Source organism: Myxocyprinus asiaticus, chromosome 29, assembly GCF_019703515.2.
Source record: "Myxocyprinus asiaticus isolate MX2 ecotype Aquarium Trade chromosome 29, UBuf_Myxa_2, whole genome shotgun sequence".
NCBI lineage: Eukaryota > Metazoa > Chordata > Actinopteri > Cypriniformes > Catostomidae > Myxocyprinus > Myxocyprinus asiaticus.
The window spans coordinates 4,485,385-4,509,984 of NC_059372.1; the positions used below are offsets into that span (position 1 = coordinate 4,485,385).

The window sequence follows — 24,600 nt, forward strand, 5'->3', positions numbered from 1 at the left end:
GGATTAAATTCATTTATTTTCCTCAATTCTACAAACAATACCCCATAATGACAACGTGAAAGAAGTTTGTTTGAAATCTTTGCAAATTAAATAAATAAAATCACATGTACATAAGTATTCACAGCCTTTGCTCAATACTTTGTTGAAGCACCTTTGGCACCAATTACAGCCTCAAGTCTTTTTGAGTTTGATGCTACAAGCTTGGCACACCTATTTTTGGGCAGTTTCTCCCATTCTTCTTTGTAGGACCTCTCAAGCTCCATCAGGTTGGATGGGGAGCGTCGGTGCACAGCCATTTTCAGATCGGGCTCTGGCTGGGCCACTCAAGGACATTCAAAGAGTTGTCCCGTAGCCACTCCTTTGTTATCTTGGCTGTGTGCTTAGGGTTGTTGTCGTCCTGTTGGAAGATGAACCTTCACCCCAGTCTGAGGTCCAGAGTGCTCTGGAGCAGGTTTTCATCAAGGATGTCTCTGTACATTGCTGCATTCATCTTTCCCTCGATCCTGACTAGTTTCCCAGTTCCTGCCACTGAAAAACATCCCCAGAGCATGATGCTGCCATCACCATGCTTCACTGTAGGGATGGTATTGGCCAGGTGATGAGCAGTGCCTAGTTTCCTCCAGACATGATGCTTGCCATTCAGGCCAAAGAGTTCAATCTTTGTTTCTCATGGTCTGAGAGTCCTTCAGGTGCCTTTTGGCAAACTCCAGGCAGGCTGTCATGTGCCTTTTACAGAGGAGTGGCTTCCGTCTGGCCACTCTACCATACAGGCCTGATTGGTGGAGTGCTGCAGAGATGGTTGTTCTTCAGGAAGGTTCTCCTCTCTCCACAGAGAAATGCTGGAGCTTTGTCAGAGTGACCACCGGGTTCTTGGTCACCTCCCTGACTAAGGTCCTTCTCCCCCGATTGCTCAGTCTGGCCGGGCGGCCAGCTCTAGGAAGAGTCCTGGTGGTTCCAAACTTCTTCCATTTATGGATGATGGAGGCCACTGTGCTCATTGGGACCTTCAATGCTGCAGAAATTTTTCTGTACCCTTCCCCAGATCTGTGCCTATATACAATCCTGTCTCGGAGGTCTACAGACAATTCCTTGGACTTCATGGCTTGGTTTGTGCTCTGACATGCACTGTTAACTGTGGGACCTAATATAGACAGGTGTGTGCCTTTCCAAATCATGCCTAATCAACTGAATTTATCACAGGTGGACTCCAATCAAGTTGTAGAAACATCTCAAGGATGATCAGTGGAAACAGGATGCACCTGAGCTCAATTTTGAGTGTCATGGCAAAGGCTGTGAATACTTATGTACGTGCGATTTTATTTATTTATTTTATTTTTTTAATTTGCAAAGATTTCAAACAAACTTCTTTCACATTGTCATTATGGGGTATTGTTTGTAGAATTTTGAGGAAAATAATGAATTTAATCCATTTTGGAATAAGGCTGTAAAATAACAAAATGTGGAAAAAGTGAAGCGCTGTGAATACTTTCCGGATGCACTGTAAACATTTCATCCACTGCTATTAAGGACACAGCACTAACTGACCAATTCTGTATTTTCTTTAATGTATTGATTTCTCCTGCAACTGAAGATAGATCTGTCTTTGACAAAAAGAGGTACATAAATGAGAATACTAGTGTGCAATTTATGAAGATTATATCTATGAAACCAAGTATATCTGCAGTATATACAACTGTGTTGATGTTCTCCTTGATAACTTTAACTCAAAAGGTAAAAATGCTGTGGATGGCAATGCTCCTTTTAAAGGTCAAGAAGATTACTGGCAGGCTTAAAGCACATTGGAGAAACACTACAGCAGTACAAAGCATGAAAAGCAAATGCAGGAAAGCAGAAAGTATGTGGTGGAAAACAAAACTTGAAGTCCATTCTAATGTTGGGCCTCATGTATTCCGATAGAAGACAAAGGCAGGCCTAACAGTTGTAAAAGTCTGACCACACACTCCGTCATAAATCTTACTGATAAAAACCGCGCCAAAATCAAACAAAGGGAGTCCAAAACAGACTACAAATCCCATGAAGCTTTGCTCACTAAAGGATCAAACTCTCAACTCCTATTGGATGAAGCACACAACAGAACAGCCCTCAACCATGACGTCATTAGGAGTAGAAATATCTCCGAGATGCTTCTGGATTTGCTTCCGGCAACTTTGCTCGCTGTGTGTAGACGCAGCTCATCGCTGCTCTCAGGTGTATCCTCGTGGCACAAGGAAGTAACGTCTGACTTGAAACTGTGGCCATACAATCTCCATCTTGCTGGACGAGTTGAGATTACTCTGTGTTCCACCGAACACTAACGGATCCGAAGGAGACCGCCGAGCAATCTGCATCTTCATCCGTTGGCCTGAAGAAGTGAAGAGAAATGTTTTCTCTTCCATCTTCAAGTCGATGTCGCTGATTTCTCCGCCAGCCCGCCAAGAATCAGCAGCCGTACCGCCCGCCGACAGAGCGAGGAAACGTCCTCCCTTCATCATCCGAGCCTCGAGGAAACGAGTCGGAGTTAAAGGACGGATGAACACAAATTCTAGCTGCATCCTCATGCGATTCAAGTAAGAGGTTTACGTCTGGGCAGAGATAGAATATTATAGTGTGTTATTCTTCGTGTATCAAGGTTATTGCTTGTACAGTTTACGGACCGCAGAGTCCGCTCACTGCTAATAATAATACTCAAGGTATTACTGTAATGTACTGGTATCACGAATGAGATCTGCTGTGTTGTAGTCCAACCACATTGGACTGTTGTGTATTTCCGCCATCGTGGGTGAGACCGGCACACTGAGTTTATCCATTAAAGAATCAAAGACCGCGGGATGGTTTACAAACCGTCCACCGCATCTCTGAGTGATAAACTAACAGCTGCTTTCTCTCCCACGATCGCAAAACCGGTTTGGGGCCGTCACTTAATTCTCTCTCTCTCGTACTAACCGCATGCACGCACGACCCCTCACAAACATTCTCGCACACATTTTTGGCTAGTAGATAACTTCGTGATAAAGATCAGCTTTATCCCTAAGCTATCGTACAAGCGGATACACGCGGTAAACTGGCAGACGCCATTAACCGGTTTCTCTCCGCCCACATTCGCGGCCATAGTCTCTGGCCGGAAATCTCGCGTGACGTACTCTCCACGAGAATCACGTCCGCCATTTTGTGCATGTCCCTCCTTACACACACACACCTTCCTCATGTGTTATAGGATTATTTTCGTTACCATATCTAATCATGTCACTGTTTAGTTTGTAGTTGTAAGTCGGAAGTTTATTGACTGCATTGTATTGATTATTAATTGATATTACTGCATAAATAAACTTTGTTATATTTCAGAGAGAAGTGTTTTGGTTTGTTTTGCATACACCTGTGTCAAATGCTGATGGGATGTCAGTGCTCAGATTCAAGCCTTCATTGTTTTACTCGAAAATCGTTGTCGATTTTTCTAAGAGAACAATCTAATATTGAGACTGTTATACTATCTGGTTATTAGTCCCTGATTCCAGGGTGGTGCCCCGGCGATATTAATCCTCATTAATATTCTATTGATTTTTGATTATCTTTGATGATTGTTGAATTTGAAGGATCAATAAGCTAGTGTTAATTTTAATCAAAGTTTCATCGATGTAAATAATTAGTGATTATCTTTGATAATCTTGTGATAATTGTTAAGGATTAAAAAAAGCTAACATTGATTCTCATCAATGTTCTATAGATTTTAATAATTAATAATTATCTTTGATAATTATTGATTATTGCTAATAACCAAACCCGCTCCTGAACATAGCGCACTACATTTACTGGAGCCCCATATGAGGTTGTAATGAGTTAGATTCTATTATTTAAATATTAATTAATAACTAAAGAAATAATTATTAATTATTTCTGATAGTAACACTGATCTAAACAACCAGTAAAGCCCTACACTAACATCTATAAAGACTATCTATAATTTGGAACTAGGTACAACTAGATGGACTTTCTTCTGAAACATTATAAACCGCAACATAAACAACAACCGCACTCTTTTTGCTACTGTAGAGAGACTAACTAACCCCCAACAGAGGTTCCTTGTGAAATGCTCTCTGACAGCAAATACAAGTTTGCATCTTTTTTCATGAAGAAGATCAATATTATAATGGTGATCAGCTCGTCCTCATGCTGCATTGAGGTCAGGCAGCACCCACCACAACAACTGAACAAATTAGTCACTATGGGTGGGTTGCATCAACAAAGATTCATATTTTATTTTTATTTTTTTGTAATTAAAATTTTTTTATTGATTCAGAGAAAAAACACAACAGAAAAAAATGCAACACACACCGAATCAACATTTAACCCCTACTAATATCCCTCCCCAATCACCAACCCTACCCTAACCCCCAACGAAGCCCTTGTGGTCACATAAAATAATACACACAAATGTTTTTTTTAAATATATAATAAACATACATAATTAAACTAGACTTCTCTCTCCCCATCCCTTCCCCGAGAGTCCCCCAAAACTGTCAAATACCTACCCCACTTTCTGACAAACAACCCCTAAACCCCAGCCTTCTACCTGCCACCACCTCGAAAGCTGCCACCCTCCCCATCTCCGCACACCACTCCGGAAATGATGGCGCACGGTCCAACTTCCAACCCCTTAAAATAATTTGTCTGCCAATCATAATACTAGTCAAAATCCAATTTTTTATATGTTTGTCCCCCAAATTTATGACCGCCCCATCACCCAAAATACAGATTCTGGGGCAAAATGAAATTTGAGTGCCCAAAACGTCACATATAAAACTCTGAACCCCCAACCAAAATTCTTGGATCTTAACACACCACCTAAAAACATGGGTTGTGTCCCCATCTTCTGATTGGTATTGCCAGCAGGTGGGTGTGTCTTTGACCAATACAATCTAGAGGGGGTCCAATAGAATTGATGTAAAATTTTAAATTGCATAAGGCGCACCCTTGCATCTCTAGATGCAGACTTGATGTTTTTTAGAATCCTAGCCTGCACTCCCTCCTCCACTGCCAAGTCTAAATCTTTCTCCCATAATCTCTTAATGGAATTTGAAGCTCCGTCCCCCAGACTCTGAATTAGTATGGAGTAATAAACTGATGCCTCATGACCTTTTTCAAAGGCAGTAATCACCACTCCCAGAGTATCTGCCGCTTTAAGGTATGCTACTCCCAAAAATAGTACAGAACAGGTGGCACAGTTGTAAATACCTAAAAAATTGAGACCTGGGAGTCCCAAAATGTTGAACCATATTTTCAAAGGATCTCAACACTCCACTCTCATAAAGGTCCCTGAGTGTAGTAACCCCCATCACAATCCACTCTGACCAGCAGAAAGAGAACTTATTAATACATAATTTAGGGTTCAGCCATATGCTTGAGGCAACATTTAAATAAATGTCCATACCAAGTGCAAATATGAGATAACGTGGTTTAATAGAAGGATTTGCAGTGGCAAAATAGGGGCAAGAATTTCCTGTTTAATATAAAACAAGGGAGGGGCTATTTCAGGTGGAAGTAACCAATGGGCCAAATGTCTGAGACCGAATGCATAATAATAAAACAAAATCTTAGGCAGGCCTAGCCCAACTTTGTCAATCGGCCTATGTAACTTATTGAAATGTAATCTGGGATGCTTACCATTCCAAATGAAGGACTTTGCTATGCAATCAAATTGCTTGAAATAAGAGAGGGGGGACATCTACAGAGAGAGATTGTAGCAGGTAGTTGAATTTTGGAATACAATTCACTTTAATAACATTAACCTTCCCAATCATAGATAAATGTAATGAAGCCCATCGCTCGAAGAACATTTCATTCAGGGGTCAAAATGAACTCTTAATTAAATCAGACAAATTTGTCGGGAATAAAATGTAAAAATACTTAATGCCCTGTTTAGGCCACTGGAAGGCACCCGGCTGGAAGCCGTTACTGGGCAGTACGCTGTCAGAACCAAAGCTTTGGATTTAGACCAACTGACTTTGTATCCCGAGAACTTAGAAAAGGAATTAATAATTCTATCAAGGCAAGGCATAGATCTAATGGGGTCAGAGATGAATAATAAAATATCATCTGTGTAAAGCAAAAGCTTATGTGCCATACCTCCCACCACCACCCCTGGAAAATCATCTTCCTTACTTATCGCGGCTGCTAATGGTTCCACGGCAAGACAGAACAATAATAGGGAAAGAGGGCAACCCTGCCGGGTGCCACTATCCAGAGTAAAATAATCAGAAATTAATCATTTTGTTTGTACCGCCACTACCGGGTGTCTATAAAGGAACTTAATCCACCCAAAAAAAGTATTTCCAAACCTGTATATTTCCAAAATCTTAAAAAGATAATCCCATTCTACCATATCAAACGTCTTTTTGGTGTCAAGTGAGATGGCTGCAACCGGAGTCTGATCATTCGCCACTGACCACATAATACTGATGAAACACCTAATGTTATCAGAAGAGCTGTGGCCCCGAATAAACCCCACTTGATCTATATGTATATGAGATGTCATAACTTAATCGGTTAGCCAGAATTTTTGACAACATTTTTATGTCTAGCTGGATCAGGGAAATTGGACGGTAACTCTTACACTCGCTTGGATCTTTGTCCTTTTTAAGGATCACACTGATCCAGGCTTGTGTCATGGTTGACGGAAGCTTTCCATTCTTTAATGATTCCGTATAAACTTCTAACAAAAGTGGAGCCAATTCTGTAACATAAGATCTAAAAAAAAATTCAGTGGCAAAACCATATGGTCCCAGAGCCTTACCTGCAGGCAAGGCCTTAATTACCTCGCCAAGCTCTTCCAAAGTTATCTCAGAATCAAGATAATTTATCTGCACATTCTTCAGTTTAGGGAGTTCTAATGGTTCCACAAATTTTCTAATATCTTCATCAGTAGACGAAGATGTGGAACAATAAAGATCAACATAAAAGTATTTAAAAGCATTATTAATATCAATGGCCAAGGTAAATATTTCCCCACCAGCAGATTTCATTGAGGGAATGGTAGAAAAAGACTCTCTGTGCTTTATGTATCTAGTCAAAAGCTTCCCTGCTTTGTCCCCCGACTCAAAGTCAGATAGCCAAAACTCTACCTTCCGTGACAAAGTAGTATTATATCTGTATTTCAATCGAGTCAATTCAATGAGGCCATCAGACGACATTCAGTGCTTCAGCTCTTCAGGATCTTGCAAAAGGGATACATTAAGCGGCAACTATATGATTTCTTTTTCTCCATATGTTCTTCAAGAGCAAGGATCATTCAAAACTTACCAGGGCATGATCTGAGACTAAAATGTTTCCAATTGAGCAATCAACAACAGATGAAATGAGGGACTTGGATATAAAAAAAAATCTATTCTAGAATATATCTTGCGGACTGATTAAAATAATTTATAGTCCCTACCAGATGGGTTCAAAAGTGTCCAAAAATCTGTAAGGCCAAGATTTTTACACATTCTGTGAAGCATCAATGTTGCACTAGGGGGTTTACACACTTTTGCTTCACTATGATCAAGGTCTGAGTCCATCATAAGTCCCCTCCCAATATTATATCATGAAGGGTGCCAGCGGCTTGCAACATCCCTTCAAGATCTATAAAAAAGCCCCGGTCATCAGCGTTAGGTGCGTAGATATTAGCCAGAATCAACCTTTGCCCCTGAATTTCTGCTGAAACAATAATGACTCTTCCTAATTAATCTTTAATCTGTTTGAGACATAGATGTTTACTTATCAATGTAATGAGTCCCCTGCTCTTACTTGAGCCAGCACTAAAGAAAACATGTCCACCCCATATATTCCCAAATTTTTCAGCTTCCTGCGGGGAAAAGATGCATTTTTTGAAGAAACACTATATCATATTTCTTACGTTTAAGAAAATAAATAACTTTCCTTCTTTTTATGGGGTGCCCCAACCCATTCACATTCCACGTGGAGAGAGATAATCGACTCATATTAACATTTGGCATATTAGAAAAAATGTATTTGAGTGTCAAAAACAATATTATAAAGACCACATTCCAACATTAGTGTAACAATCAAACCTCAAATTTCCCTCCAAACCAAACAAACAGAAAAAAGAAAAATGTGTGCATTAACCCAGCGCACGACAGTGCCAACTGCCGTCCATCCCTCTAAACACAAACAGTCCATGTACACCTACAAGTGTCCCCGTGACAACTCTGCTGTTGGATTGCCCAAGTCCGTGTTTCTATACAGATTTTGTGAGATAGAATTACACAGCAAAACAATTGTCTATAATACAAACTCCAGCCAATAAGCGGATTAAACACAAAAAATTTGAACATTCATCCACATAACTGTTCCTCCACAGAACACGCTCCAGCTGCTAGTGGAACCAGCACAAAAAAAACAACAACAAAAAAAGGTTCAGTTTCCTCGGACAGTCAAACGAATGTTCAGTAAGCTGGCCCATTCGGCTGATAAATGAGTGCAACAAAAGACCCAATCACTCCAATGTCCTGCAAGAGATGTTCCACAAAACAAACTCCAGGCCACAGGAGGTATAAGCACCAAAAACATGCAGATTTATCCATAAGCTATCCCTAAGAAATGATATTACACAAAACAACCTCCAGCCGCTAAGTGGAACCATCCCAAAAAGAAACAAAGAAGGTGCCCAGCTTCCTCTGGCAGTCGAGTGCATGTTCAGTGAGTTAGGCCCACTAAACAACAACATGAAAATCACCAAATGGCTTACTCACTCCAATGTTTTATGAAAGACAGAGCTTGCTGTGGGCAGGTAAATTCTCTATGGCCATCCTTAGCATCTATTCTCAGTTTGGCTGGAAACTTCAAAGCAAACGTTATCTTCCGTTGATGTAAGAGATTCTTGCATTCCTTGAATCGATCACGTTTCTCTCTTGTCGAATTCGCAAAGTCTGGGAACAAGAAAATGCTGTGGTTCTTCCAAGAAAGCTTTCCTTTACTCCTTGCCTCACGTAACACAAGATCTTTATTGGATGATCTCAGAAATTTGGCCAGAATTGATTGGGGCCTGTCTCCCTCAGCGGATCTGCGAGCCGGGACTCTGTGAGCTCGCTCGATTGCTGATTATGGCCTGTTATTTCGAGCAGACTCAGGAAGAGCTCGTCTAGGAATTTCACCATATCACTGCCTTCTTCATGCTCAGGAATTCCAACAATTTGGACGTTGTTTCGTCAATTACGATTCTCCAAATCCTGTTTTTCCCAAACGCACTGCAAGTCTGTCTTGGTCGCTAGCGGATTAGCAGCTAATTCCCTCTCCGATGACTCCAGATAATCGATCCGTTTCTCGAGGTCTGACAATCTTGTAACTAACAATCTTGAATTTTGCCTCCATGGAAGTGATCGATCAACGTATTACAGTCAAATCCTCCAAGTCTGAGATGACTTTTGTCAGCATTACAGACATGTGGGACAGCTGACATTGAATTTCTCCCACCGCACCATCCAAATTCTGTTCCTGGTCTGCGGCCCTGTCTGGGGTACCAACTTGAGCACGTAAGTGTCTTTCAATATCTCCAGAGCCCGAGGATTTTGAATTCTTTGACATATTGTCTTCATAAAACAGTTAAGAATCAGGGTGTATCGAATCTCACCGGTTTAAGTGCACAGAGCTCGCTGCTCACACGTCCGACCCTTGCATGGCATCACGTAACTCAACAAATATTAATCTTAAATTTAGATTAAATCAAGGTTTATCTGATAATTCTGTTGCACCAAACTTTAAACCTTGTTTAAAAATAATCAGGGTTACATTTTAACCACTGATGCAAATGTCACAGTAAATCTGAATTATCATTAATCCTGTTGCTCCAGTACTTTAAACTCTTATTTAAATCTCATTTAGGGATTAACTTTAAACTAGCAGCTGAGGTGGTTTATATAAAAAAACTGACCTACAATTAAACATGAATAGCTAGGTAAACAAACAGTGGATGTGCCATTAGCCCTTTGAGAGATGTTTATTATATTATTTATGTTTATTATGGTCCGAAATGTTGGGCCGTTGTGTGCGTTGCATGCTTTCAGATCCAGTGTACCGTGGCTCGTCTTAGTGGTGGCGCGATTACACGCTTCCCCATCCTATACTTGCGGGGACACGGGACAGAGACGGGTCTCTTGAGAAGCGAGAGTGTAATTTCGGCATTTAACAAGAGCGGTTACAAGCGACAGATCGCTATTGCTCCACTCCTCTCTTATACTCGTTTCGGTCAGTAGTCTGGGCTGTTAATTTGTGGTGCTGACAAGAGGAGGTGATCAATATGAGACCCGTGTGGTCCCTCTTTCTTAAATTATGATGCCAATTTTTTTTATTTATTTTTTCTCTCCCCAATTCCCAATGTGCTCTAGGTCCTCGTGGTGACATAGTGACTCGCCTCAATCCATGTGGTGGAGGACGAATCCCAGACCGTCAACCCGCGCATCTTATCACGTGACTTGTTGAGTGCGTTACTGTGGCTTCATGCCATCCACCACGGCATCCATGCACAACTCACCACGCACCCCACCGAGAACAAACCAAATTATAGCGACCATGAGGAGGTTATCTACCCTCTACCCTCCCTAGCAACTGGGCCAATTTTGGTTGCTTAGGAGACCTGGTTCCTAAGTCACTCAGCACGCCCTGGGATTCGGACTCGCGAACTCCAGGGGTGGTAATGATGCCATGTTTTTGTGACATTGTACACGCTGCTGTGACATTTTCTTAACCTCAATGATTTGCCCTGTGTACTAATCTACAGCTAAATTCAGAACCTAGAACCCCAATTCTGAAAAAGTTAGGACAATATGAAAAATGCTAATAAAAACAAAAATTTGTGATTTGTAAATTATAATCACCCTTTGCTATATTGAAAGCACTACAACTACACATTATATGATGTTTTACCCTGTGAATTTCATTTATATATATATATATATATATATATATATATATATATATATATATATATATATACAGTAATTTCAAATCAGATGATTGCAACACGCTCCAAAAAAGTTGGGACAGTCGAGTGTTTACCACTGTGAAACATCACCATTTCTTCTAATATCACTTATTAAGCATTTGGGCACTGAAGACACAAGTTTGTTAAGTTTATAAAGTGGAATTTTCCCCCATTCATCCATTATGTAGGTCTTTAGCTACACAATTGTACGGGGTCTTCGTTGCCATCTAATGCACTTTATAACGTGCCACACATTCTCAATTGGAGACAGGTCAGAACTGCAGGCAGGCCAATCTAGCACCCACACTCTCTGCTCACACAGCCATGCACTTGTAATCCAGGCAGTATGTGGTCTGAAGTTGTCCTGCTGGAAAATGTGGGGATATCCCTGGAAAAGACGGTGCTGGATGGCAGTATATGTTGCTCCAAAATTTGTACATACCTGTCAGTATTAATGGTGTTCTCACAGATGTGTGCGTTACTCATGACATGGGCACTGACACACCCCTGGCCCATACAGACACTGGCTTTTGGACCTGATGCTAATAACAGCTTGGATGGTCCTTTTCCTCTTTGGCCCAGATAACATGACGGCTCTGTTTTTCAAAAACTTTTTTGAAATGTGCACCATTCGGACCAAAAAAAACTGTTCCACTGTTCTACTTTCCATCTATGATGAGACCGAGCCCAGGGAAGTCAGAAGCGCTTCTGGACAGTATTGACATAGGGCTTCTCCTTTGCATAGTAAAGTCTTAACTTGCATCTGTGGATGCAGCAGCGAGTGGTGTTAAATAAAAAAGGTTTACTAAAGTTATCCCGAGCCCATGTTCATGATATCCATTCTGATGGATCAGAGATCACGCGCATTCAGAAGTGGTTTTCGTCTTGAACATTACGCATGGAGATTTGACCAGATTCCTTGAATCTTTTAACTATATTATGCATTGTAGAGGGTGAAATGCCCAAAATCCTTCCAATTTGTCCTTGGGGAACATTGTTCTCAAAGTGCTGGATTATCTGCTGAAGCATCTGTTGGCAAATTGTCAAGTCTTGAATGATCCTTGCTCTTGAAGAACTAGGCTGTTTTTGGTGACTCCTTATACAGTATATAGTACTATGACACTATAGCCTCACCTGTTTAACATCTCCTTTTTCATATTGCCTTGTTATTTCAACTCGTCAAATTGTTATTAGTCTTTAATTGCCCCGTCTCAACTTTTTTGGAGCATGTTGCAATCATCTAATTTGAAATTATTGTACATTTTCAAACAAACAATACAATTCACAAGGTAAAACATATGTGTAGTTGTGGTGCTTTCAATATAGCAAAGGGTAAATATAATTTACAAATCACTCCTTTCTGTATTTTTATTAGCATTTTTCATACTGTCCCAACTTTTTCGGAATTGGGGTTGTATCATGGTGGACAAAATTAATCACAGGTGAATGTTTTAATCACAGGTTAAAAGTTTCATCTCCGATTTGTGAAACTGTATATAAAATTAAGTGGTGCAACACAATTCAAATTAAAATAAAACTTAGATCAACAAACCCTGATTACCTTCAAACTATGCTTAATTTAATCCTTATTAGTGCAACCCACCCTATGTCGGATTTTGAGGCAATTGATGGGAAAACCCTGGAAGAAACTGTGCAGCATCTTAAAATTTGTTCTTGCTGCTTTTACACACTCCTCACATAATTTTTCACAAATGTGTTTAACAGTCTAGAAAATTATCTCTTAGAAATAGTTAATGCATCACTTCTTTTAGGCACTTTTCAGAAGTCCCTAAACTGCAGTTGTTAAGCCCCTCCTAAAAAAGAGCAATTTGGATAACTCCTACACTAATCTCAAATCTTCCTGTCATAGGCAGAATCATTAAAAAGGTTGTTTTAAATCAACTTGAACAAATTCTTAAACTGGAATGGCTATATTGACAATTTCCAGTCTGGTTTCCGACTACATCACAGCACAGAGATGGCACGCTTAAAGATACTTAATGATATTCACTTAAATACTTGTTCAGGCAAAATATAAGTGCTGGTATCAATGGATCTCAGTGCTGCCTTTGACATCATCAACCACAACATTCTCCTAGACAGACTGGAAAACTGGCTAGGGATCTCTGGGACGATCCTAAGCTAGTTCAGGTCATATCTAGAAGGGAGGGGTTACAAATTGAACACAAGCAACTATGAATCTGAGTGGACATCCATGATGTACCATTAGGGCTGGGCGATAAAACAATATCGATATTTATCGGAAAAAAATAATTTTCGATATCAATGATAACTTTTGAGTAATTTTTTATATTTAGCCTATGTTCTACATCTAGACGATTAGATCAGGTATGTGTCGCTAAAAACGCAATCAGTTCGGCAAAGTAATACACAACTATCTAACTGAATCGCTTTGTTGCTGCTCTCTCCAACAACTTCTCTCACACCTCTCAACATACCATTACTGGAGATGGAACAGGTTTGCTCATTCCAAACAACTGGACATTTTCACCACACTACTCTCTATGTAACAGTACTTCTTTTGAATTCCATGCTATTAATACAATACAACCCACAAAAATCCATGTTGTTGTCATCTATCGCCCTCCAGGTCAGCTGGCAAACTTTCTTGAGGAGTTGGATGTCCTGCTGTCCTCCTTCCCTGAAGATGGTAGGCCACTTGTGGTTCTTGGAGATTTCAACATACCCCAAGACAAGCCCCGGGCCACTGAACTTCATGCTCTTCTGGCCTTGTTTGACTTGGAAAGACTAAGCATTACAGCAACTCACAGATCGGGCAACCAGCTGGAGCTCATTTTTACATGTAACTGTACCAACACAAATATTCTTGTTACTCTTTACATGTCTCTGATCACTACTTTGTTCAATTCAACATGACACTCCCATCTATATTAAAACAGACTCCGCCTTTGGTTTCCTTTCGCCGTAACCTCCGTTCTCTTTCACCTTCACACATTTCCACTGCTGTCTCTACCTCTGTTCCCACCAAAACTTATTTTCCACCCTGTATGTAAACACTGCCACACTAAGCTCTACATTAACAACCTGTCTAGACAGCATATGTCCTCTCTCCTCTAGGCCAGCGTGTATGACACCGCCCAGCCCCTGGCTCTCTAATGTCCTTCGTGAACATTGGACTGACATCAAGGCGGCTGAGAGGAGATGGCAGAAATCTAAACATCCAGCAGATCTGGGTAAGTATCTGCTTGCAACTTTTTCAGATAACGTTAAATCTGCAAAAATTTCCTATTACCAGAACAAGATCAACAGCACCACAGACACTCTCAGCTTGTTTAGAACATTCAACACACTTCTCTGTCCTCCCCCCTCCACCGTCTGACACCTCACTGACAGCAGATGTCTTTGCCACATTTTTACTAATAAGCCATCAGCAATACATTCTCCACACCACACCCTCTCAAACACCCGCCTCCTGTATGCAGCTCTTCTGTCTCCGTGTTCTCTCCTCTGACCGACACCTGGGTCTCTAATCTCCTCCTCTCCAATCACCCCACCACCTGTTCCCTTGACCCTAATCCTTCCCACCTTCTCCAAGCCATCTCGCCGTCCATCCTACCTGTACTCACACACAGAATTAACACATCTCTACTAACAGGCATTTTTCCTACTACATTTAAGCAGGCTCAAGTAACCCCGATGCTGAAACAATCTGCACTTAACCCCACACAAGTAGAACACTACAGACCAGTCTCTCTCATCCCATTCATGGTGAAAACACTTGAAAGAGCAATTTTCAATAAGATCTCTGCCTATCTCTCGCAGAACAAGCTGCTGGATGACAATCAGTCAGGCTTCAAAAGTTGACATTCCACTGAGACTGCCCTGCTTTCTGTCACTGAGTCACTGAGACAGGCAAAAGCTGGATCCAGATAATCCGTCCTGATTCTACTAGACCTTTCTGCAGCCTTTGACACAGTCAACCATCAGATCCTACTCTCCACCCTCACTACATCACAGGATCTGTGCTTGACTGGTTTAATTCCTATCTCTCAGGTAGGTCCTTCAAGCTCGCCTGGACAGGTGAGGGGTCCAAATCATATCAGCTACTTACTGGGGTACCTCAGGGCTCAGTGCTTGGGCCACTTCACTTCTCTATATACACAACATCACTGCGACCCATCATTCAGGCACATGGTTTCTCTTACTACTGCTATGCCGATGACACATATCTCTACTTGTCTTTCCAGCCCAATGACACCACGGTGACTGTTCGAATCTCTGCCTGTTTGGCAGACATCTCGGCCTGGATGAAGGAACACCACCTGCAACTTAACACAGCTAAAATTGAGCTCCTTGTCTTTCCAGCCAACCCTGCTGTTGAACACATCACCACCGTGCAGCTGGGTTCAACTACAGTAACGCCTTCCAAAACGGTCAGAAATCTAGGGGTAACCATCAATAACCAACTAAATTTCACAGACCACATCTCAAAGACAGCACTATCATGTAGATTTACACTCTACAATATCAGGAAGAAAAGACCCTTCCTCTTTTGTAAGTTGCTTTGGATAAAAGCATCTCCCAAATAAATAAATGTAAATGTTGTTTAGTGAACTAGACAGCACTGACAATGCAATACAACAGTTGTCGACTGAACACAATAACTCAGAGATCAACACCATTGCTGTTTATTTACAGTATGTGCTATTTAGTTAAATGTTTTTTCATGATCCATAGTGCTGTCTTCTGGTGATGTTTATTGCCGGTGTTTATGCCAGTTTAAACCTTAGTTTTAACAGTCAAAACAAAGCAATAACTAAATCAGCCCACTGTTATATCCAATCAAGACTTGGAGAAACTTGTTGATGCATTTATTACCGGTAGGTTCGACTACTGCAATGGACTTCTCTCCGGCCTTCCCCAAAAATCCATTAGACAGTTGCAGCTCATTCAGAATGCTGCTGCCAGGATTCTTACCCAGACCAAAAAATCTTAGCTTATTACTCCAGTCCTCAGGTCTTTACACTGGCTTCCAGTTACATTATGGATGGTTTTTAAGGTACTGTTACTAGTGAATAAATCACTCAATGGCCTAGGACCTAAATACATTGAAGATATGCTTGTTGAATATAAACCTAACAGACCTCTCAGATCCTTAGGATCAAGTCAGGATCAACATGGTGAGACAGCGTTTAGCTATTATGCCACCCGCAGATGGAACCAGCTTCCAGAAGAGTTCAGATGTGCTCCATTAGCCATATTCAAATCCAGCCTGAAAATATCTAAAGCTAAAACCTGTTTAGCTATGAATTTACTTACTGAGAACTGTGCTGCATTTACTGATTGCACTGCATCATTTTATTTCTGTATTATTTTCATTTTTTTAATCTATTTTAATACTTTTCATTCTCATTATTGCGTTCTTAATTGGTATTAAAATAGGTTTTTATGTATCTTGTATGTTAATGTTAAGGACTTTTAATTACTATTGTGTATGAAATGTGCTATATAAATAAACTTTCATTGCCTTGCCAAGGCAATTAACAGAACCTAACCCAAACTGGAGAGGACAGCAATTGACCTCTCTCTCTGGTCAGTTATGCCACAAAAACAATCAAAATATATTGGTTAAGTAACAGTACTTACCTTTTAGTTGAAGTAGTTTGGCAAAAAAATGTATGCATCTGTGGTTATTTGGTAGCTTAAATTATATAAAATATCTGCTAGTATAATGCAAACTGTTAATAATAAAAGTGTAATAACCAGGATTGCCACTGAACCTTTTAAAGCTTTAATGCAGGGCAGTTTCTAGGCATAGGCGAACTAGGCAGTCGCCTAGGGCAGCACCATAGGTCAGGGGGCGGCACAGGTGAAAACAATCAAGGTGTGTGTATGTGTTTATATATATATATATATATATATATATATATATATATATATATATATATATATATATATATACAGTTTATACACTCACTGAGCACTTTATTAGGAACACTATGGTCCTAATAAAGTGCCGACGTGGTCTTCTGCTGTTGTTGCCCATTTGCCTCAACGTTCGACATGTGCATTCCGCTCACTACAATTGTACAAAGTGGTTACCTGAGGTACTGTAGCCTTTCTGTCAGCTCGAACCAGTGTGGCCATTCTCTGTTGACCTCTCATCAAGGCATTTCCGTCCGCAGAACTGCCGCTCACTGGACATTTTTTTTGTTTGTTTCTGGCACCATTCTGATGCCACATGATGAGTACAGTGCTCAGTGAGTGTATATACACTCAAAAAATATTTTAGCCTATTTTTAAAGCTGCACTACATAACTTTGTGCTCTCTAGTGACATCTGTGGTTGAACCCTAAAATTGCAAGCAACTTGCGGATGAACAATTTACACGTTGTGTTTCAGGCTGTGAATGATGAATCAGATGAATCTCATGATTTTAGATTACCTGGAAAACAACTCTAGTTGAAATGTTTATTATTTTTACATAATATTGTACAGCCTCAGACGGTAATGGAAGTAAACCATAATACTACAATAGTACATCTATGCACTGCACACAATAAAACTGAAGACTAACAGAGTGAGGATTCAATAATGATGGAGATGAAATATGCATTATTAAACATTCAAATGCAGAAATGTGCAGTATAATAGTTTCAAGGTGACAGTAAACAAATCAATTCATACATTGCTGTGCTATAAAACTGGTACATTATAAACAACTTGAGATGTTAATACATTTCATGGGGAACTACCATCTAGAAACTTTACTTTTGGTGGCTTTTTAACAGACTATCTGCTAAAACGACAGAGGAAAGTGATAACTTGAGCATTTATGTGACTGGGGTAAAAGAAATTAGAAAACCGTGGTGCACACACACACTTAAGGATCCTCAAAACAACAGCAATATTATTAAATTATCAGAAGTCATGAATGTCAGTAAACATATTACAGGAATTTTCCCTGGAAAACATAGATACATCGGAAGCAGTAAACACATGAGTAATGTGTTCATTCATGAAAGCATGAAAGGCAATATAAACTTCAAAAAAACCTACCAGAAAATATATCCAAGCATTTTAGCAAGTAAAAAACTTTGCCAAACAGTTAACAGATAAACGTCCAAGCGGACTGCTGCGATGCTGTCCTGAACAGCATCACTTCCCCCGCCAGAACACGCAACAACCTGTACTTTTCTGGGTTTACAGACATGACGTAAAGGCGCAAGAATGACTGACATAAGCCTGCGATTTCGCACCAAATCCAACACGACAGCTAAAAATACATATTCTTTTTGTAGGCCTACCATAGTGAATCGGCGTAAGGCAAAGATATTGTTTTGAACACTGATTTTGTATGTACTCAATCAATAATGGCAACCTCATGTGAAGAAATTTCATACTACACTGCGTATCGAAAGTTTAAGTTTGGTGAACTCTGAACTGCGAATCTGCATGACGAGAGGACGCGTGACCAACAGAAGATCAAAACGTCACACACTGACCTCTTGGTTCAATACAAAGACTACATACTGTATTTCAATGACTCAAACAACCGACACAACTGATTCAGTGGTGTATTCATTCAGCCAGTGAAACCAATAATTGCTCCCGCACTCGAATCCTATTTGCTTGCACTATAGTCAGCCTTTACAGGCATGAAAAAATCACCAAACCATTCTCGCGCAACCAACTAGAGCTTATTGGCTTTGAAAGGGAGTGAAGTCAATGAACATGAAGTCTAAGTCAGTGTATGGAAGTGAACGAGAACGATTAGTTTACGTAAAAGATTGGTTTATTTACAAACAAAACATAACTAATTTTCTTAGAGGATGCTACTCAATTTGGAAAAATGTCATCTTTGGGTTCATCTTTCCAACTATTTACTTAATCTTGTTGGACCTGAAGATGATTTTTGCTCAGTGTGTCTACTTGGGCATTATTTTGTACATTTCTGTCTAGATTACTTGCTGCCCTGAAACTTTTAAAACATGAAGAGCAGTTGTATGATTTCTCTCCAATATGGATTCTCTTGTGTGTTTTCAGGCAGTGTGAGCACTTGTAAGGTTTTTCTCCAGTGTGAATTCTCTCGTGTGTTTTCAGGTTTCGCGACTCAGTGAAACTCTTTTCACAGTATGAGCACTTGTAAGGTTTTTCTCCAATATGGATTCTCTCGTGTTTTTTTAGGTTTTGTGACTGAGTGAAACTCTTTTCACAGTATGAGCACTTGTAAGGTTTTTCTCCAGTATGGATTCTCTCGTGTGTTTTCAGGTTATGTGCGTGAGTGAAACTCTTTTCACAGTGTGAGCACTTGTAAGGTTTTTCTCCAGTATGGATTCTCTCGTGTGTTTTCATGTCTTCTGACTGAGTGAAACTCTTTTCACAGTGTGAGCACTTGTATGGTTTTTCTCCAGTATGAATTCTCCTGTGTGTTTCCAGGTTTTGTGACTGAGTGAAACTCTTTTCACAGTGTGAGCACTTGTAAGGTTTTTCTCCAGTATGGATTCTCTCATGTGCTTCCAGGTTTTGTGACTGAGTGAAACTCTTTTCACAGTGTGAGCACTTGTATGGTTTTTCTCCAGTATGGATTCTCTCATGTGTTTTCAGGTTATGTGACTGAGTGAAACTCTTTTCACAGTGTGAGCACTTGTAAGGTTTCTCTCCAGTATATATTCTCTCGTGTTTTTTCAGTTGTTGTGACCGAGTGAAACTCTTTTCACAGTGTGAGCACTTGTATGGTTTTTCTCCAGTATGGATTCTCTCATGTGTTTTCAGTCGTTGTGACAGAGTGAAACTCTTTTCACAATGTGAGCACTTGTATGGTTTTTCTCCAGTATGGATTCTCTCATGTGTTTTCAGGTGTTGTGACTGAGTGAAACTCTTTTCACAGTGTGAGCACTTGTATGGTTTTTCTCCAGTATGAATTCTCTCGTGTGTTTTCAGGTTTTGTGACTGAGTGAAACTCTTTTCACAGTGTGAGCACTTGTAAGGTTTCTCTCCAGTATGAACTTTCATGTGTGTATTAAGCCGGCTTTTATTTGTGAAACACTTTCCACACTGTGAGCAGGTGAAAGTATTTTTGGCTGCTCTTCTTTTATGCTTTTCTGGTGACAAATACTTCTTAGTCTTTGAGCAACACAAAGATTTTTCTCCAGTTGAGAAAGCATGATGTTTCTGACACTGAAGTTTCTCCACTTTATTCAGTTCTTGACATTTCTCTTTCACTTCCATCAGCTCTGCAATAAACACAGTAAATGGACAAAAATCAATTAAAGAGGGAGAAACATAAAAATAAATTAAATTGAACCTTAATACAATGTCAGAACACAACAAACATTCAGTATTAATCTGTATAAATTTGCATTTAATGATTATAGTAATCAAGGTTTAAATTAACACCTGCCCACCCTAAAAATCAGCAGTAGCGGGTACTTCTTTCACTCTTACTAGCCACTTTGGCAGGTGACGTTTTCAGGGTTTTTCCTGAGTGTGAACTAAAGTTTTTGTTGGAAAACAAAGTTTGAGTGAAACCTTAAGAATTAAAAGAACACTCACATGGACTGCAACACCGACTCCCGCGTCGTCCTTTCCACCGTGTACTAAGAACTTTATACCCTCCTATAGTATTATAAAATGGCACCTTCCTTTGGTATTCGCATTCATTTTTGACCAGAAGGTTTAGATGTGTAACCCATTTTTTTATGATGATGATGATACCATTTGTTTCTTCCCTGAAGTATGAACAATAAAATTATGCATTTCTTCTGGGATTTTATGCTATTTTGATCTTATTTACAGTTGTGCTCAAAAGTTTGCATACCCTTGGAGAATTGGTAATATATGTACATTTTTAAAGAAAACATGAGTGAGCAGGCAAAACACATTTCTTTTATTTCTTCTGGGATTCATATTCAACTGTAGGTTATAACAGAATGGCACAATCATAAAACAAAACATGGCAACAAAGAAAAAAATTAAATGACCCCTGTTCAAAAGTCTGAATACCCGTACTTCTTAATACTGTGTATTGCCCCCTTTAGCATCAATGACAGCATGCAGTCTTTTGTAATAGTTGTCTATGAGGCCCCAAATTCTTGCAGGTGGTATAGCTGCCCATTCATCTTGGCAAAATGCCTCCAAGTCATGCAAAGTCTTTGGTCATCTTGCATGAACAGTTTGAGATCTCCCCAGAGCGGCTCGATGATATTAAGGTCAGGAGACTGTGATGGCCACTCCAGAACCTTCACCTTTTTCTGCTGTAACCACTTGAGGGTCAACTTGGCCTTGTGCTTAGGGTCACTGTCATGCTGGAAAATCCAAGAGCGTCCCATGCGCAGCTTTCATGCAGAAGAATGCAAATTGTCTGCCAGTATTTTCTGATAACATGCTGCATTCATCTTGCCATCAATTTTCACAAGATTCCCCATGCCTTTAGAGCTCACACACCCCCAAAACATCAGTGAGCCACCACCATGCTTCACAGTGGGGATAGTATTCTTTTCATTATAGGCAATGTTGACCCCTCTCCAAACATAGCGCTTACGGTTGTGACCATAAAGCTCTATTTTGGTCTCGTCACTCCAAATTACAGTGTGCCAGAAGCTGTGAGGCGTGCCAAGGTGTTGTCGGGCATATTGTAACCGGGCTTTTTTGTGGCATTGGCACAGTAAAGGCTTCTTTCTGGCAACTCGACCATGCAGCTCATTTTTGTTCAAGTATCGTCGTATTGTGCTCCTTGAAACAACCACACCGTCTTTTTCCAGAGCAGCCTGTATTTTTCCTGAGGTTACCTGTGGGTTTTTCTTTGTATCCTGAACAATTCTTCTGGCAGTTGTGGCTGAAATCTTTCTTGGTCTACCTGACTTTGGCTTGGTATCAAGAGATCCCTGAATTTTCCACTTCTTAATAAGTGATTGAACAGTACTGACTGGCATTTTCAAGGCTTTGGATATCTTTTTATATCCTTTTCCATCTTTATAAAGTTCCATTACCTTGTTACGCAGGTCTTTTGACAGTTCTTTCCTGCTCCCCGTGGCTCAGTATCTAGCCTGCTCAGTGCATCCACATGAGAGCTAACAAACTCATTGACTATTTATACACAGACACTAACTGCAGTTTTAAAAGCCACAGGTGTGGGAAATTAACCTTTAATTGCCATTTAAACCTGTGTGTGTCACCTTGTGTGTCTGTAACAAGGCCAAACATTCAAGGGTATGTAAACTTTTGATCAGGGCCATTTGGGTGATTTCTGTTATTATTATGATTTAAAAAGGATCAAACAACTATGTGACAATAAATGGTTTCCTATGATCACTATCCTTAAATAAAAGACAGTTTTTTTGCATGATCAGTCATATTTTCAAAATCAATGTCAAAATTTCACAATTTCTGCCAGGGTATGCAAACTTTTGAGCACAACTGTACATGTACATTTCTAAATGTTAAGTTTAAATTAAAATTAAAAAAGTTAAAATTAAAAATAAAATTAAGAGCACTTCTATAAGTTAAAATATGAAGAAAATATGAGAATGTGCCATAAATTGGAGACATATTGCTGCCATCTGGTGAACAATATATAAATAACATGACTTGTCCTGCCAGTAACAACCAGCTGATTATTTGTCAAAGGTTAGCCTTTTAAAATTGATTTGAAGTGTAATTATGTTGTTCATGTCATCTAACCTGACCATGGTGTTACAAAGAGAAGACACAGAATAAACTTTTTTCTACAAATAATTTATTTCAAACATAAAAATGTAATAACTCAATGTAAATGCTTAAAAAGTAAATGCATAATAATGTCAAGAAAATGAACATCAAGAAACAGTAATGAACTGCAAAATTAAAAAAAATTCAGCATTAAGAGTGTAAAACAGGATAATCAGAGTAAACATTTTGCAATTTCAAACTTTCTAAAGTAAACATTTATTTTTCAAATGTGTGTGTCAGATTGCTGCATTCAAATGGAAAACAACAGATGACTTGTAGCTCCACTTATTGATGCCCTGGTTCTATGTGTGTTGTGTGTCTGAGTGTGTATGTTTAGCTTTGTGTTGGATTTATTGGTTTTATTTAACAAATACAACAAAAAAAGCATTGTGTTAAAGTCTCACCAGTTAATTCTTGTGTGTGTGTATTTTGCACTGAGGACATTTTAGTCTCATCCTGTAATTTCTGTCTGGTTTTTTCTGCATTGTGGCTAGTATATTGATTGTATTTGACCAATTGCAAAAAAAAACTGCTCTTTTTTTTTTTGGTCTTTCCCATTCATTTTCAATGGTCAGTCAGTTTTGACTGAATACCAAAGACGTTTTTTTTATTTTTTTTATATCGACCATTTAGACTTATAGAATTGAGCCCAATTTTTTTGTTCAGATGAAAAATGGAGGAAAAGTCACCAAGTCTTGTACTGCTCAGATAAAGGAAACCATTTTTATTAAATGTAAAAAATGTATTTCTGTAAAAAAATGGCCAAATACCATAGGAGGTTTAAGGATGGATGGATCGATAGCATTTGGGTCTGGGACAATCAACCTCACTGCATATCTCGAAACACTCACATTAATAAATGCGCATTGTGCAAACATTTAAAATGTTCTGACATTGATTGAAAGCCTTAGTGATGGGAAGATCGGATTATTTTACTGACTTGAATCTTTGAGTCTCGTTCAGCAAAATGAACAAATCTTTATTCAAGTCATTTCATTCATTTAAGCAGAATAACATTTAAAGGTTACATTTTCAATAGCCAAATCCCCCCCCCCCCAACACGTCTACTTACGCAAACTTTGATTATAGTCCCAACAAGGAAAAAATTATAATGCAGCCAATGACAAATTATGAGAAACCGAAACGATTAGTTCACCTCTGGAATCTTCTAGTCAGAGTCATTCTTTCTTTTGTCACGTGACAGCCGTATGTGCATAGCGTATACGGCTGTCACGTGACAAAAGAATGAACGACTCGGACCAGATGACTCGAGGTGAACTAATAATTTCTGTTTCTTGTGTGAGCAATGCATAGCATATAAGGCTGTCTCGTGACAAAAGGATGAACGACTCGGACCAAAAGACTCGAGAGGTGAACTAATAATTTCTGTATCCTGTACAGCACCTATGCAGTCACGTAACAAACAAACGGAGGTTGCGCAATGCACATGCACGGACAACACAAAATGAACAAATCACTCTCTGAGACTACTCGTTCTTCTGAGTCACATAAAAGATTCGTTCAAGAATGACCCATCACTAGAAAGCCTGTCCTATCCCTGTGTCAGTATCGCGGGGAGGCTTTGCAGTCTCGAACACTCGCGTGATGCATCCTGGAATCAACTCTCTCAACTGCAGTGCTTGAGAACAGTAATTCCGGGAAAGCGGAGGAGCATAAACAAGCCAGTTATTCCCTCCGAAAAACTATCAGAGCAGCAAAACGTCAGTACAGGAACAAGATTGAAGGACAGTTCAACACCACCAACTCTAGAAGCATGTGGCAGGGAATTAATATCATCACGGACTTTAAAGGGAATAAAAACTCCACCGTGAACACCGCTGCCTCTCTCCCGGATGAGCTAAATACTTTTTATGCTCGTTTTGAGGGAAATAACACCGCCCTCGCGGAGAGAGCTCTCGTGGCCGAAGCTACAGAGG

At 39.8% G+C, this 24,600-nt stretch overlaps 2 protein-coding genes and 1 long non-coding RNA gene across 7 annotated transcripts in view; 1 reads left to right on the forward strand and 2 right to left on the reverse strand.

Moving 5' to 3' along the window:
* The window catches only part of LOC127420297 (zinc finger protein 208-like), a 264,845-nt gene that overhangs the window by 232,184 nt on the left and 8,061 nt on the right, over positions 1 to 24,600 (reverse strand). The window lies entirely within an intron of this gene.
* The window catches only part of LOC127420295 (zinc finger protein 501-like), a 379,903-nt gene that overhangs the window by 45,931 nt on the left and 309,372 nt on the right, over positions 1 to 24,600 (reverse strand). For 3 of the 5 annotated variants that reach the window (XM_051662470.1, XM_051662471.1, XM_051662474.1), the window contains one exon: positions 17,406 to 20,190. The exons of 1 other annotated variant lie outside the window; for it this stretch is intronic. In XM_051662470.1, coding sequence (XP_051518430.1) covers positions 18,842 to 20,190 — 1,349 coding nt within the window. In that variant the 3' untranslated portion in view covers positions 17,406 to 18,841. Of the gene's footprint in view, positions 1 to 17,405; positions 20,191 to 20,509; positions 24,591 to 24,600 lie in introns of those variants that run through there. One more of the 5 variants, XM_051662475.1, reaches the window with a different exon arrangement.
* On the forward strand, positions 13,688 to 14,888 carry LOC127420345 (uncharacterized). The gene is made up of 3 exons (XR_007893799.1): positions 13,688 to 13,796; positions 14,072 to 14,187; positions 14,777 to 14,888. It is a non-coding gene; the product is annotated as an uncharacterized LOC127420345 (long non-coding RNA).